Source organism: Cryptotermes secundus, unplaced genomic scaffold (genome assembly GCF_002891405.2).
Source record: "Cryptotermes secundus unplaced genomic scaffold, Csec_1.0 scaffold931, whole genome shotgun sequence".
Lineage (NCBI taxonomy): Eukaryota > Metazoa > Arthropoda > Insecta > Blattodea > Kalotermitidae > Cryptotermes > Cryptotermes secundus.
The window spans coordinates 837940-851693 of record NW_019732382.1 but is presented as its reverse complement, the minus strand read 5'-3'; the positions used below and the strand labels follow the sequence as shown (position 1 = coordinate 851693).

Sequence of the window (13754 nt, the reverse complement as noted above, 5' to 3'; positions counted from 1 at the left end):
GTATTAACATAAACCACTTCAAATGTGACATACAGGGTTTGTCCGAAAAGTAATGCATGTTTTTTCCCGCCGCTCCTCCTGGTCGTAGCGCGTTCGGACCGGTTGGGTAATGCGGGGGGGGGGGACTCTTAGCCTCACAAAGCTTCCAAGCTCAGTCTACTTTGGGCGTCAGGATCGCTGTTTCCGTGAACCTCCTGTTAGTGCCTGTGTCACGGCGCGCAATGGAGAAAACTATCGAACAACGTTACGCGATCACGTTCTGTGCTAAACTGAACAAAAGCCTCGCCGACACTCACCAAATGATTCAGGAAGCCTATGGGGACGCTGCTCTCTCCTATTCTCAAGTCTCCAGGTGGTTGAAGTTTAAAATGGTCGGGAAGAGGTGGAGGATGACCCCCACTCCGGACGGCCGTCAACCAGCAAGTGACAAAGGGTCTCGTGTTCATGATCTTTTAAATACCGATCGCCGAATGATAGCAGAGACTCTCAGTATTCCGAAAACCACTGTGCACGACATCGTTACAGACAGGAAACTGGGTCGTCCGCACTCTAAAGGAGATCGCCGCTACCTGGCAGGTGCACCACGACAACGCTCCCAGCCACACTGCTCTGCGCGTCCGGGAGTTTCTGGCCAAGCACAACTTGGCAACGTTGCCCCAGCCCTCCTACAATCCTGACCTGGCTCCGGCACACTTCTTTTTGTTCCTGAGGATGAAGACTGCCCTGAAAGGAACCCGTTTTGGAACCACTGAAGGGAGCCAAACCGCCGTGACAAAGGCTCTAAACGAGGTGCCCGTCGACGCCTTCCTGGATGCGTACCGTGCATGGAAAAGTCGCCGGCAAAAGTGTGTGGATGCCCAAGGGGAGTACTTTGGAGAATTTTAAACGTTTGTAACGATATATTGAATAAATTTTTTTATGAACTGCATTACCTTCCGGACAAACCCTGTACAACAGATCAAAGCGTGTAACATCACATACGCAGTGTACTGTGTTCTACAGTATAAAATCTTCCCTTCAACTATCCCAAACAATAAATATATAAAACTAAATCAAACTCAAAATCTGTGTTGGCCATACCATTATAAAACTAAATCAAACTCAAAATCTGTGTTGGCCATACCATATAATCATAAGGTCAATTTCAAAAATATGCACTACTCACAAGTTTATTTCCACTTTTCCACTTCTTGTAGTATGACAGTGGCATAAAGTTGTGAATACATTTATAAAAACAACTGATGATGCCTGAAATACCCATGACAGACTTATCTTTCATTCACACAGAGGGCATTAACCATAAAACCAATGACAGCACGAAGCAACAGAACCAGCCATACCTAATTTTTAAAAAATGAATCAAACTTTAATATCTAGATGCTTTCTGTATTTACAGAGCTCTTGTAGAGCAGTAAGAGATTTTTCCATATCCATGTTCCAAACATTTTTCTCAAAAATACAGTTATTGAAATCACGTCTGAGAAAAAAGTAACGAAATACCTGTATGTTAAATTTTCTGCAGTTGTATTTTGTTAAGCTGTTACTTCAATATTACCTCACCTCCAGTGGTATGATGGTGTTAAATTTTGGAACTGGATAGGACTGATGAGGAAGTTGTCCTTGTTTAGGATGGGTTAACTGAAATTAAGAGAGAGGAATACACATAAATGTCTCAGCCAAAATAATTGTCAAGGTTTCACTTTTGATACACCGATAAAAAATACACAACAAATTTTTATAGACTGCCAAACAAATTGAGACACGGTGTTAATGAAGCAATATTCCCCAAATTAGTAACAAAAGAACAGTTTATGAAAACAAAATATTTCAGGATGGTTCTGACTGTGGAGAAATGTCAGGATTGCAGAAGAATTATTCACCATATACTATGCAATACTGTTACACTGTGAGGACTAAGAGAAGGATAAAATATGTCATATTAGCAGACTTCTAATTCAATTCAGTGTATCACTGAAGGTTAAAATGCAGAGGAAGAGCTTCAGTGGTTATTTGTTTCTAACTTACAATCATCCTGTATGAGACTCCTCACTAAAATTTGGAATTTAAACTGTGTAACCAGAATGAAGAGAACAGATAATCATGAATGAAATGAAAATAAATTATAAGTACCTTCAGACTTGGCAAGTATTACATTGTATTCATAACTGTTCTCCTTTATAACACTTTAATATTATAAAAGTACTCATATGTCAGTTTACCACAGTGACACATAAAATAACTGTTTTGTTTTAATACATTCAGCATTTCTTTTATTAAATCCTATGAAGCAAACAAATGTGAAATGTTGATAACCCAGTTGCTGACCAGAAAATGCGATTCTATGCATGCATGAATACTTATATGTATCTAATGATTTTTTATTATATATCAAAAACATCCAGGCACCAAGGTACTTTGTACATAAAATGGCCAGGACTCATGTGTTGTAGGAGTTACACACAAATATAAACAACTGCAAAGGATGTCAGTCAGACTCACTTGCTGAGGAATCAGGAAATATTCTGCTTTATTTTTGATGAGATGTTATAACTAACACTACCATCAAGAGTACACAATGCATGCACACATTTGTCTTTACTGTACCCCTGTAAGAAACCAACATATTTCATTGCTCAAGCCACAGAGATACTAGAAACCAGAAGCTCACAGTCCACAGCTGTTTAAGTATATACTTGCTTTCAGATCCATCACCACGATAACAGATGTCAGTCAACTGAAATGAAATTCAGAGGTTAAAGGTATCTCTGAAATGCAACTCTCTAATTTAAAATGAGAATTTAATTCAAAACACCTTATTAAGACTTTGTGATACCATACTTTAGCTTATATACCAACTGTACTATACCCTTCACTGTGTGAAAGTACAAGCAGATTAAATTTGTCTCAATAATTTATTTTTATATACAATGAAAGAATGTGAAATACTTGTAGTCTTTTTAGGTTTTGTTGCACTACAGACATGAAATTTCAACTTCTAAAACAAGCATATTACAAAAAGCAAGCACAGGAAATTGTAAATCTCTTACATTACATTCATTTGCAATTACAGGAAGATCATTCACTTATATTAATGCAATATGCTTTGTCATTTATTTATGGGTGTATCCAAAAAGTAATTATTTTGAAAGGAACTAAGAATTAAACCTTCTGAAATGGGAATACTTACAGCATGAATGTATACTTAGAAAAATTGGAGAAAAATTAGTTAAAGAAACCAAAACAAAATATGTATGTAACTGTAAAATCATTTTGAAAAAAGTCCAGAAGAGAGGACACATGGAAGTATTCTGGAAATAAATATTACAAATTTTTGAACATACAAGCTAAGTAGTTACATGCTACATGGTACTTCTCAGAAATGATGACTTACTATGACATAGTATATTTCAATAACACAGTTTTAAGTAAAAAAAAATGCTGTGCCTTTTGTCACAAAAACATATCAGTAGCTAATTTAATTATGTAATGGGGCACACATTAACACAGGAGTGTATTAAGATGGAAATTATGAATCATTATGGAAATGTTGGTTTACAAGGAAAATGTTATTCCATGCCTGGGAGCATTCCACCAGAGAATTATATTCACACTGATAGAGACAGTAACCAGTGGCTTTTTTTGTCCTTAGTAGCCCAGTTTGAATGGTCTTACTTGGAGAGCAACAAAGGTGACTCCTGCTCACTATATATGAAAGGCATTCTTGCACCACTTAACTCTACACCCTCTGTACATACATGCTCAACATTATTTCCCATGTCTCCTTAAGACATATTACAAAGTCTGATATAAGAGAGTCAAAGAATTTTTTATATCAGTAGTTCAGAGATTTGAATCTCAGAAAAAAACTAACTCCATGGACCTGAGTCCTTCCTTAGAAGACAACAGTCACTCAAGAATTTCCTAACATTTTACACAACCTAGAGGTTCATTAACACGTTAAAAACAGCCTGCCACTGGTCCCTATCCTAAGCCAGATGAATCTAGTCCACACCACATTATCCAATGTGTCTAAGATCCATTTTAATATTATCCATCTACCCCTATATCTGGGTCTTCCTAGTGGATCCATTCCTTCTCAATCTCACAATATGAAACACATTCTATATTTAAATGGACTTAGGTACTTATACCATCGCCAATAATCCACCATACAAAATGGAAATTTCAGCAATCTATATAAATAAAAATTAGTTTTCAGTAAACTGTTAAATGATGAACCATATAAAGATACAAAGCCATAATTTGGTCATATCTATGTTCTAGTCAATGGCAATTTCTGACACACTGCATTTGCAAGTACCATTTATATAATCCTCATTAGGAGAAGCATATGATGCAAATAGAAAAGAACTACATGGAGGACATGAAAATGTCTAAAAACATTAAACCACCAGACCTTGATGCAACTGAAATCGCCAACTTTAACATTTGCAGTTGTCATTATACTTGCACTTAGTTACCAAGGTCTGCTTCATTTGCTACTCTTGAAACTATATATATTGAAAAATAAATTAAAGAAGAACAAAAAATGAGATCTGAACATGAGCTTTTTTAAAACTCAGTATTATGACACAAAACACAAACCTATTTATGCTTAGTGTTAAGGAATAATTTTTTATCATATACACTGGAATGCACGAAGGGAAATACTAGGAAGCATGATCTTCCTAAAAACTGAAAAAACAGGAGAGATCTTTCTCAAGACATTGTTTATATAATTACCAAGAAGCTCATACAACTTCAAATATAGAGGATTAATACATCTAACAGGACTCGTTCTACAGAATATGTATTCTTAGAAACAGAACTGCTTCTTTATGAAACCAGTTCATAAAGTCTTTACAAATGCAATGAAAATAGGAGAAATTCAAACCAATAATCCTTGTCTGATGATGTTTTATGCTTGTCAAAATCAGCCAGTACTTGCTCTTAAACTGGAAGGAAAGTGACTACTGGAGTAATTAACAAGGCAATCTGATAATCTCTTATATAATCCTTTTCAGGGAACACACGTTCTAAAATTAATGAGACACTACTTCCAAAAATGGCTCTGAATACCATTATATCAAATATACAAAATAAAAAACACCTTGCTAAATACTTATTAAAAGGTACTATCATTTAATCAACATCACTATATCTTCCAAAATTAGGCCTAGATGACCTGTTATAAGCAGCAGAATCCATGCCTGTTCCATCTTTCTACAGGTCTAGCCAAGCATTTACTTCCTCTAGGCTGATATTTTATGACAATCATTTTGGAGGATAATCTGAAGCGAGAACAACTCGAATATATTTCAGTTCCTATAGTGTTTGGTATCTCTGTATTATGCAAAAACTAAACCATGTTTTAACAACTCGATGCCCATCTGTGATTAAAAAAAAAAGTAAAGCTATTCCTGTAAGAGGCCATAGAGGCCCACATGGTTGTGAGATGTCCAGTCTCCCACATTTAATAGACAACTGGTTCACATATGGCAGTGAGGTTGCCAGCCTTACACGCAAGATGCCCTCTACCTCCAGGAAGATTCCTGGTTCTCATTTCTGTTATGATTTCCTTAATTTATTTCACTCCTTTAGGTGGGTTGGGCATATGATTTTCACTGTAAAAAGCTTTTCTTTTTCAGCACAAGCACCAATGTAAATGATAAATTGCCCTATACACTTAATCATCACATCAAGATGTTGAGGTAAAATTTCATGCATTCTAGACCTTGACACAAGATGGCCAGCTTCATGTTCAGATACTTTACCCAAGGAAAGAGAAACCAAGTGCATAATGGATAGGCAGTAGGGTGCAATCTAAGCCTGGCTGGACACACCGGCAAAAAGCAAACTCCTTATCCATGCTGCAAATCAAATTCCAGTCCTATAACCTGAGACAAACAGCAGACATTTTGAATTTAATGTGCATGGTCTGGATGTTAAAAATGGTACTGGCCAAAATTAAGCACATGACTCCTTACATCAACCAAATTTCAGTTTACCCACTGGTAATATCATTTTGTGCAAATACTGTATAACAATAAATTTTAAATTAATCTATGCTTATTAAAAAAATACTGTAAGTATGTTTAAGCACTTCCTTCTCATGGCAACCTCTGCTGCTAGGCTGAGTGGTATATGTCCTGTTCTTATTGTGAAATTAATGTAGTTAATATTAACAGTGTATTTAATCCTACCAGTCTGTTAAGCACTTCTCACCCTCCTCCTGCTATGAGGCATGGTGAAACTGACTGAGTTGCGGCATAACAAACAAGGTGACTGTGACTGAAAATGCTAATTAACAGAGACAGTCAAGAAGGCTATCCTATATTACTTTTTATATGTTAATAGTGTCAAACAAATTGTAGCACCTTCAGCACACTTTAGTTCCATATTTGATTATTATTCTTCATATTCTGTCTCCAAGACACATCTTTATGAAAGTAAAGGAATAACTTTCTATTAACATCATAATCATTACTGAAAGAAGAAAGAATAAATTAATATAAGTGATCTACAGTTCTCAAACTTCATGTTGTACTTCAGGCTTTGCAGGTAACAAATAGTTTGTACTGTACCTATTAATTTAACAGATTTTGAACAATGAACATTAGAAAGTGCGTGTTTAAATGAAAAGCACACTGAACTATTTGAAGAGGATTATGAAATGTTTACTGGATGACTTTTAATTCAACTTATCATAATCATCTTTTCTCAAAGTATGTCCAATTAATATTACAACTGTATGAACTATAACAAATGGACACCCAGTTCTAGCCAGTATTCTCGACAATAAGCATATTCCCATGCTTATGTAGGATGGATCTGAAATTCAGCATACAGGTACATTATCCAAAATGTTCTTTAGAATGAAAGATTTTAAATATGTCACCATCAAATTTCAAAATCACTAGCTAATACTGTTTACCATTTTTGCTACTAATGAAAAAAAAAACACTCAGGCGCATATATAAAAAGAAGTTAACTGTAATTCTGAAGAAAGCAGTCTTCTGGGATTTGGCACCGTTTCGGAGGAACGTATCGCCTCCATCTTCAGTGAAGATGGAGGCGATACGTTCCTCCGAAACGTCGGTTAACACCACATATACACGGTGCCAAATCCCAGAAGACTGCTTTCTTCATAGTCACCGCCGTGAAAGCCTCAAATCTTACAACTGTAATTCTGTTCACCACTACGAGTACAGCATCATCTGCTACAGGCAAAGCCCATTATGACAAAAAGATTAGTCATTATCCATTCCTGAGTGGTATACTGTGTCTATCCAGACTACACTGGTTCAACTTGTGTAGGGCTTTTCTTTTTAATTTACATTAATAACTGTATGTTCCATATTTAACTGCACTGTGACATGATGTCTAGACACCAGAAGCTTCAGATACTGCAGAAGTATGTATTACTAGACAATAACAAGCACCAATCCCAACAGCCACATGCATGCACAGCAGTCAAGGACCAGCTGGAGGCGGTGTTTTCACGTTGGTCTGCAATAAAGCAATATAACAAGAACCTGCGAGCTAGCATGGCCTCAGGATCTAAGCCTGCAAACCTAGGAACGCGTCCATGACAACAGAGTCGGTGATGAATTGAGTAAGAGCAGTATAACAGACTGTGAACCAATGTAAATACTTGTAAACTGTGAATCATGTGTTGCTATAAATCAGTGCCCAATAAAGCAAATTACCAACTACAACCCATAGTTTAGTCACGTATCACATGACAGTATTAACTGAATGATTCAACCTGATTACTACTCCAGTTTTGAAATTCCATATTCAAGCCTATTCACTATATGAAGGAATTATCAACAGAATACATCACAGTTAAAACAGTAATGTTTCACCATTAGCACCAGGATTACATACACTTTGAAGCTGAAAGCAAGTATAACCATCCATCAAACCTAAAACTGTCCCCAACCCTGCCAATAGCAAGGCCCATTCACTTTGAACATTGAACAGATTTAATCTCAAACCTAGTATCATTTTAGTGGAAATGGCTTTCTGCTCTGTACAGATGCACTACCACTATATAGCAAACCTGTATTATATAACAAAGTTCAGCAGAAAGCACAATTCACATCTCACTAGATCACACTTGTGGTACAGGTTCCGTATATATCATATTCTGCTATATTATTATAACAGCTCATTTAGCAGACAAATTCCAACAAAGTTTACAGATATAAGAAAAAATAATATACCTACATTATACAATACATTATCAATATTGTTATATAAATTCCCTGGAAATACTGTGACAAGAAGTCCCGGCACTGTACAATGGAAGTAAATACAATATGGGAGAGCAACACCCTCTAACTAGAATCCAATACGTAACATGCTATCCTATATGAAAAGGGGCCACTCTGGCAAATGTACCATGAACTGTCCATTAACTGACAATACATTCATCCACAGAAACATACTAACGACAAATTTGAGCATTTTTTCCCTTTCTCTGAAAATCAGTTCAAGTAACAGCTTGGAATACATGTACAGGATTAAGTTTTACAATGTATTTATTGGTAGAGATGCTTAATATCTTAATAATCTTGAAGCCAAAACATGGTACAAATAAATTACATTCCTGTAACAGCAACCAAATATTTTTTACAAAAATCGATCAACAAAATGGACCCTTTCCACACAGAGCATCATACACTGGCACCTCGCACACCAAACACTTGGCAACTTTTACACAGCTGGCACCATTATATTATTGTTATTATTATTTTATTACCATTATTATATTACAACTGAATTATATGAATGCTTGTCATCAATTACAAGATTTCTTACATTTAAAATAGGCTAGTAAATTAACTGGAGAACTGTATCTGAAGTCCTTATAATTTATAATGTCCAACATCCCCGCAGGCCAGCGGCAGGTAAGAGGCTCATTACACAACATGATCCAAGGCTACAGTTACAGAGAAATGAAAACACATATATATGGAAATAATCAATGCTCAAACCTGGTGTTCCCTGCCCCAAATATTATACATATTACATGGCCAAAAGTTTTACTGAAATATAAAATGGAACTGGGCAGATAATAACGACAGTGAATCAGGTAACTAAAACCCTCATACCATTTAACACACAACAAACTTCCCAATTATGTACGATGTCTTTCATCACAAATTTGTTTGTGTAACACAACTTCTGTGAAGTTTCACCAAAGTAATATAACACGTCTCCCCAAATATATTAAAATCCTCAGTCTACTTATTTGTACAATGAAATGTTTGTCATTTATGCTGATCTGACTAATCATTTATGAGAAGGTTCAATTCTGTTACTATTACCTTTCAAAAATTTTCTGTGCATTGTACTGGCATTGTAGTCTTTAGATAAAGCAATCAAGGAGATTCAAACTATTTTAAAAAATTATGAAGTTGGTGTGTATGTATGTATATATATATATACACACACACATATATATAAAACAATGTAAACAATGTGTTTCATTTATATCCAATGCAAATGTTGTGTTCTATGTACACTCCACTATCAATAGAGACCTGCAACAGTTAACTGCACAGATTTTTGGGTGTCACATGGGCACTACATGTGTATTCTGACTTCATACCTCCATTATCACACACTTGAATTCTAGCAGCCTCAAACATAATCCAGCACACAAAAGCAATCCAATATCCAAAGCTGTAATTCCTGCCACAATTATTTTATGCTGTCTTTTACAACCTAGCATTACATTATTTTACCTTATTACCGAAAATCTTCCAAATCTGACCTAGGTTATCATTTCTGTGTTACAGCAATTGTAAAGCTGAAGTACAAGCATGCACTCTAGGGTCAACTAAAATTTCAGTCCTACAGCCCTAAATGATTGCTAAAGATTTCTCTATTAGCAAAACACTATTATCAAATTATGATCCAGAGATGAAGGTGGGATCCAAAATACTGATTAACAGATAGTTCTTGAAGCTATTTTAATATGTATTAGGCTTAAGCTGATGTCTAATTCCATTATATATCTAATACTGATTTTTCATGTTATGCTATTTGCAGGTGCTCTGGAAGCTGAATCATCTTAGTTTGAGAATATTTTATTCCACAATGGTGTGCAGACCAGTCACTTACCTTGCTGGAAGCTAATTAACATGCTTCCAAAAGTCACGTTACATTACACATTACTTACCCAAACAACTATTAAAATGTAAAATTTTATGAATCGTTTCAGCGTTGTTTAAATGATTTAATTCAAGTGTGTGCTGAATGCTGGATACCTGCTCCCCTCTGCTTTGCACCACACATCGGCCACTACACAAGCACTCACTGCTCTTGCCATATTACTCACACTCAGCTTCCTGGTTTATTTCCTGGGACTGCTCATCAGTATGATGTGAATGTCCACTGTCAGTGCGCTGATGTCACGCACTCGTCTCCTGTTCACCCCATCCCTCACTATCATATTCACTCTCAGACGCTGAATCTGAATCGGAAAATTCAACAGCCACTCGACGGGCCAAGATAGATGCAACATCATGTAATGCATTCACACGTTCTACTTCCTTCTGTTCATTTTTTTCAACCTTCCTTAGCTTAATTCCTGTAAAAAGAAACAAAACATACATATGAACCAGTTTGAACTTGGAAAACTACAACAAAATTACTTCTTCAAACATATATCAACATATTTATATTAAAGACATAATCTACCATCACGTATAGCCTTGAGCAAATCGCTCCTTGGATCAAAGGCAGGTGCTGGTGGATTGGCCGGTTTGTTACGAGTAGGGTTCTCCATCTTAGGAGGTGACTGTTTCGGTGGTGATGTGGAAATTATCTACAAACATAAAGGAAATTTATTATGTCATGAAATATATAATATATACATACATATGGAGAATCATGAACTTCACCCCAGATCTGAAAAGATATAATAAACTGATCATATATAATTAGTAATTATTATGCTTCTGAGACTTGGCACAAACATGTTCCTAACAACAATAACAAATCTACATAGGAAATATAACATAACAATATGAAGACTTCTATCATACTATTTACTTTATTTTCACTAGAACAGTTCATCAAAAATACCATAAAAGCAACTGGCAATAATAAAGGCACAGATTTGAATGATGGGAACATTGCATCTGAGATCAAATGACTAAAACCAAAAATACTTCTGTTGATGATAGCCTGGAATAGATCACCCATCCACATAACACCCAAAACATAAATGCTTCATTCTTATAATGGCTTTCCAATCAGTAAAAAGAGACTGTGAGTGAGCAAGAATGAAACATAAATTTTCTTCAGTGCTATATTCCTCTGATCCTTATGGAAAATAAGCACATGTATATGTAATGTAAAACTACCTCTAACTGCCACATCAAAGACTATTTAACATGAAGGAGAAATCTTTGAGTGTACGATATGAAAACTTAACTGATAAAAACTGCCACTTAATTTTGTTATGCCCTGTAGTGCTGAGAATTTACCCAAGGAGACCAAAAACTAAAACTTAATTTTGTTTTGTAGTTCACAGAATCTAACTGCATTGAAGATCTAATGTGCCTTTTATTTGAAACATTAAAACAGTCAAGATGGGCATTATGGAATATTCCTACCTATTCTGTTGCAGTTAAGTTTGTGAATGGCTTTGACAAACACTCTACCCAAAAAGTTCTAGGCCACAAATATTCATGCTAATGAAATGGTAAGAAGAAAAGTTAAAATATGAACACACAGTTAATGTGAATTACTCTGTGGGGACTGAAAATGAGGCCATAAATTGTTGGGAACTGGCTGGTAAGCATAAAATCAGGGGAAATTCTGATACCAAGTGCAAGCAAGATAAATGGCAGAAAAGGTGGGCAAACTGACTTTACAGCTTCAAATATATGGCTTGAAAGTTTTCCTTACTTAAGGCTAAAAACCCAAGGCCAGTGCTAATGGTGACAAAACTGGACTGTTTTTAATGCAAAGAATATTTTGAAGGCAACACACAAACTCTATCAATTCTGTGACAAATGTCAATATCCACTATGGGCAAGCAATGTGCACACACACATACTAGCAGTTGCATTTTGTGAGAATCTTTATAAAACAGAAATCCACATAAAATAATTTTCTTGGTTTATTCCTTCTGTAACAGATTCCCCTGTAATTCTGATGAGCATAAATTGCTATGTATTCAGTTATTCAGTATTAGAGGGGGTGGGTTTCCCCATGCACTGCGACTAGTAGTCTATTGTACGTCCCCCTTTAATTTCTACTGTCGCCATACCCTACCGGTTCTGGTGCTCGCTATCTGCCCCTTTCTGCCAGCGAGGTTGGCCCTCTTCTGGCAGTGGTACCCGATAACTTCCCCATCTACCGGAGGCATTGGAAACTACTTGGGCCAAAAACTTTTTGCCTAATTTTGCTCAGAGGTCTTCTAGAGACATGACAATCTTTTATGTGCCGTAAATCTAAGACACGGGACCCCCGGCTTAAAGTCCCTCCTGGAGGACTTGTTCCTGAATTTTTCCGCCCTTAAAAATTCCACCTCTGCCGGGTTTGAACCCGCGTACCTTGAGTCATGAGGTGGCAACATTACCCCAAGACTACGGAGGCCGCTTAATCGCTATGTAAATTACAACACTTACTTTTGTAATGAACAACTTACTTGCTTCAGCGGTGACTTTCCCACATCACCATTCACCAGTGGTGGAGACATGGGAGCAGCTGGTGCAGGTGGTGACAATGGACCATTAGGCAAAGTCATTGGTGGGGGGGGTGGTGGTGGTGGAGGAGGAGGAATGTTGCATGGAGGAGAAGTGGGGCACTGCTGCATGGTGAGAGGTGGTGGTGGAGATGGTGCAGCCTGCTGCTGCTCTGGTGTGGGTGGTGGAGGTGGCAAATCTGTCTGAGGCTGCTGTTGTGGTTCAGGAGTATTATTTCTGCTCAGGGAATGAGAATGGGCAGTATTGTGATTTGAGGGTGGAGTAGGGGTAGAATGGGTTGAAACAGGAAGTGGACTTCCTGATCGACTGCCACTCCGACTTCTGGATCGAAGATGGGAAGGGAATGGTCCATTCATACCAGGTGGAGAACCAATGGTTTCAACAGGTGGAGGAGGTGGTGGAGGAAGGGTTTCCCTCCCAGCACTCATACTCCGTCCTCGAGTTGGCGTATTGGTGACAGACGATACAGTTGGTGTACTGAAAGAAATGGTTTACAATGTACTTTCACTTCAAACAGGTTCCTTTAAATAACAAAGTTATGATACTACAATTTATAATCCTTGTGGAATGTACAGAAAACAGAAGACAATTTCCCATAGCCTCAACGAAGTTGAATAAATGTACAAATCAAACAAAAAGCAGATTGATGTAATCTACTTATACATCTTCAGAATTTCAGTGTTCCACATCTACGTCAGATTTTTCTACAATGTGGTGATACCCCTAAGTTTACACAGTAGAAAATAAACTGAACTCAGCCACTGATGATAACTGATTCTGTTAAGTTCCAGTGAGAAATACTGTGAACTTATATGGGAAGTAAAGAAATGAGAACAGCCTGAACAGCCTACATCTGTTGCAGTGTTCCAAATAATGATCTGATTTGTATGTTATGTGAGTAGTACACACAGTAGGTGCAGGATAGGTAAATTAAATCAAACTGAGCATTTCTGAAAGCTCTGTGGACCTGAAGTATGTCAGTCTTTCATATGGGAATACAGATACAATTGCAGAATTAGCACA

General features: G+C 36.8%; 2 protein-coding genes across 6 annotated transcripts in view; one reads left to right on the top strand and one right to left on the bottom strand.

The window, feature by feature from the left end:
• Window positions 1-221: 221 nt before the first annotated feature.
• Window positions 222-677, top strand: LOC111867672 (protein GVQW3-like). Its single transcript, XM_023857713.1, has one exon. The coding sequence runs from the start codon at window positions 222-224 to the stop codon at window positions 675-677; it is 456 nt and encodes a 151-aa protein (XP_023713481.1).
• Window positions 678-7112: 6435 nt separating this feature from the next.
• LOC111867680 (wiskott-Aldrich syndrome protein family member 2) overlaps window positions 7113-13754 on the bottom strand; it is a 69098-nt gene continuing 62456 nt past the window's right edge. For all 5 annotated transcript variants that reach the window (XM_033752768.1, XM_033752769.1, XM_033752770.1 and 2 more), the window contains 3 exons: window positions 12674-13208; window positions 10714-10840; window positions 7113-10603 (listed from right to left, as the gene is read on the bottom strand). In XM_033752768.1, the coding sequence (XP_033608659.1) occupies window positions 10425-10603; window positions 10714-10840; window positions 12674-13208 (841 nt within the window). In that variant the 3' untranslated portion in view covers window positions 7113-10424. The remainder of the gene's footprint in view (window positions 10604-10713; window positions 10841-12673; window positions 13209-13754) is intronic.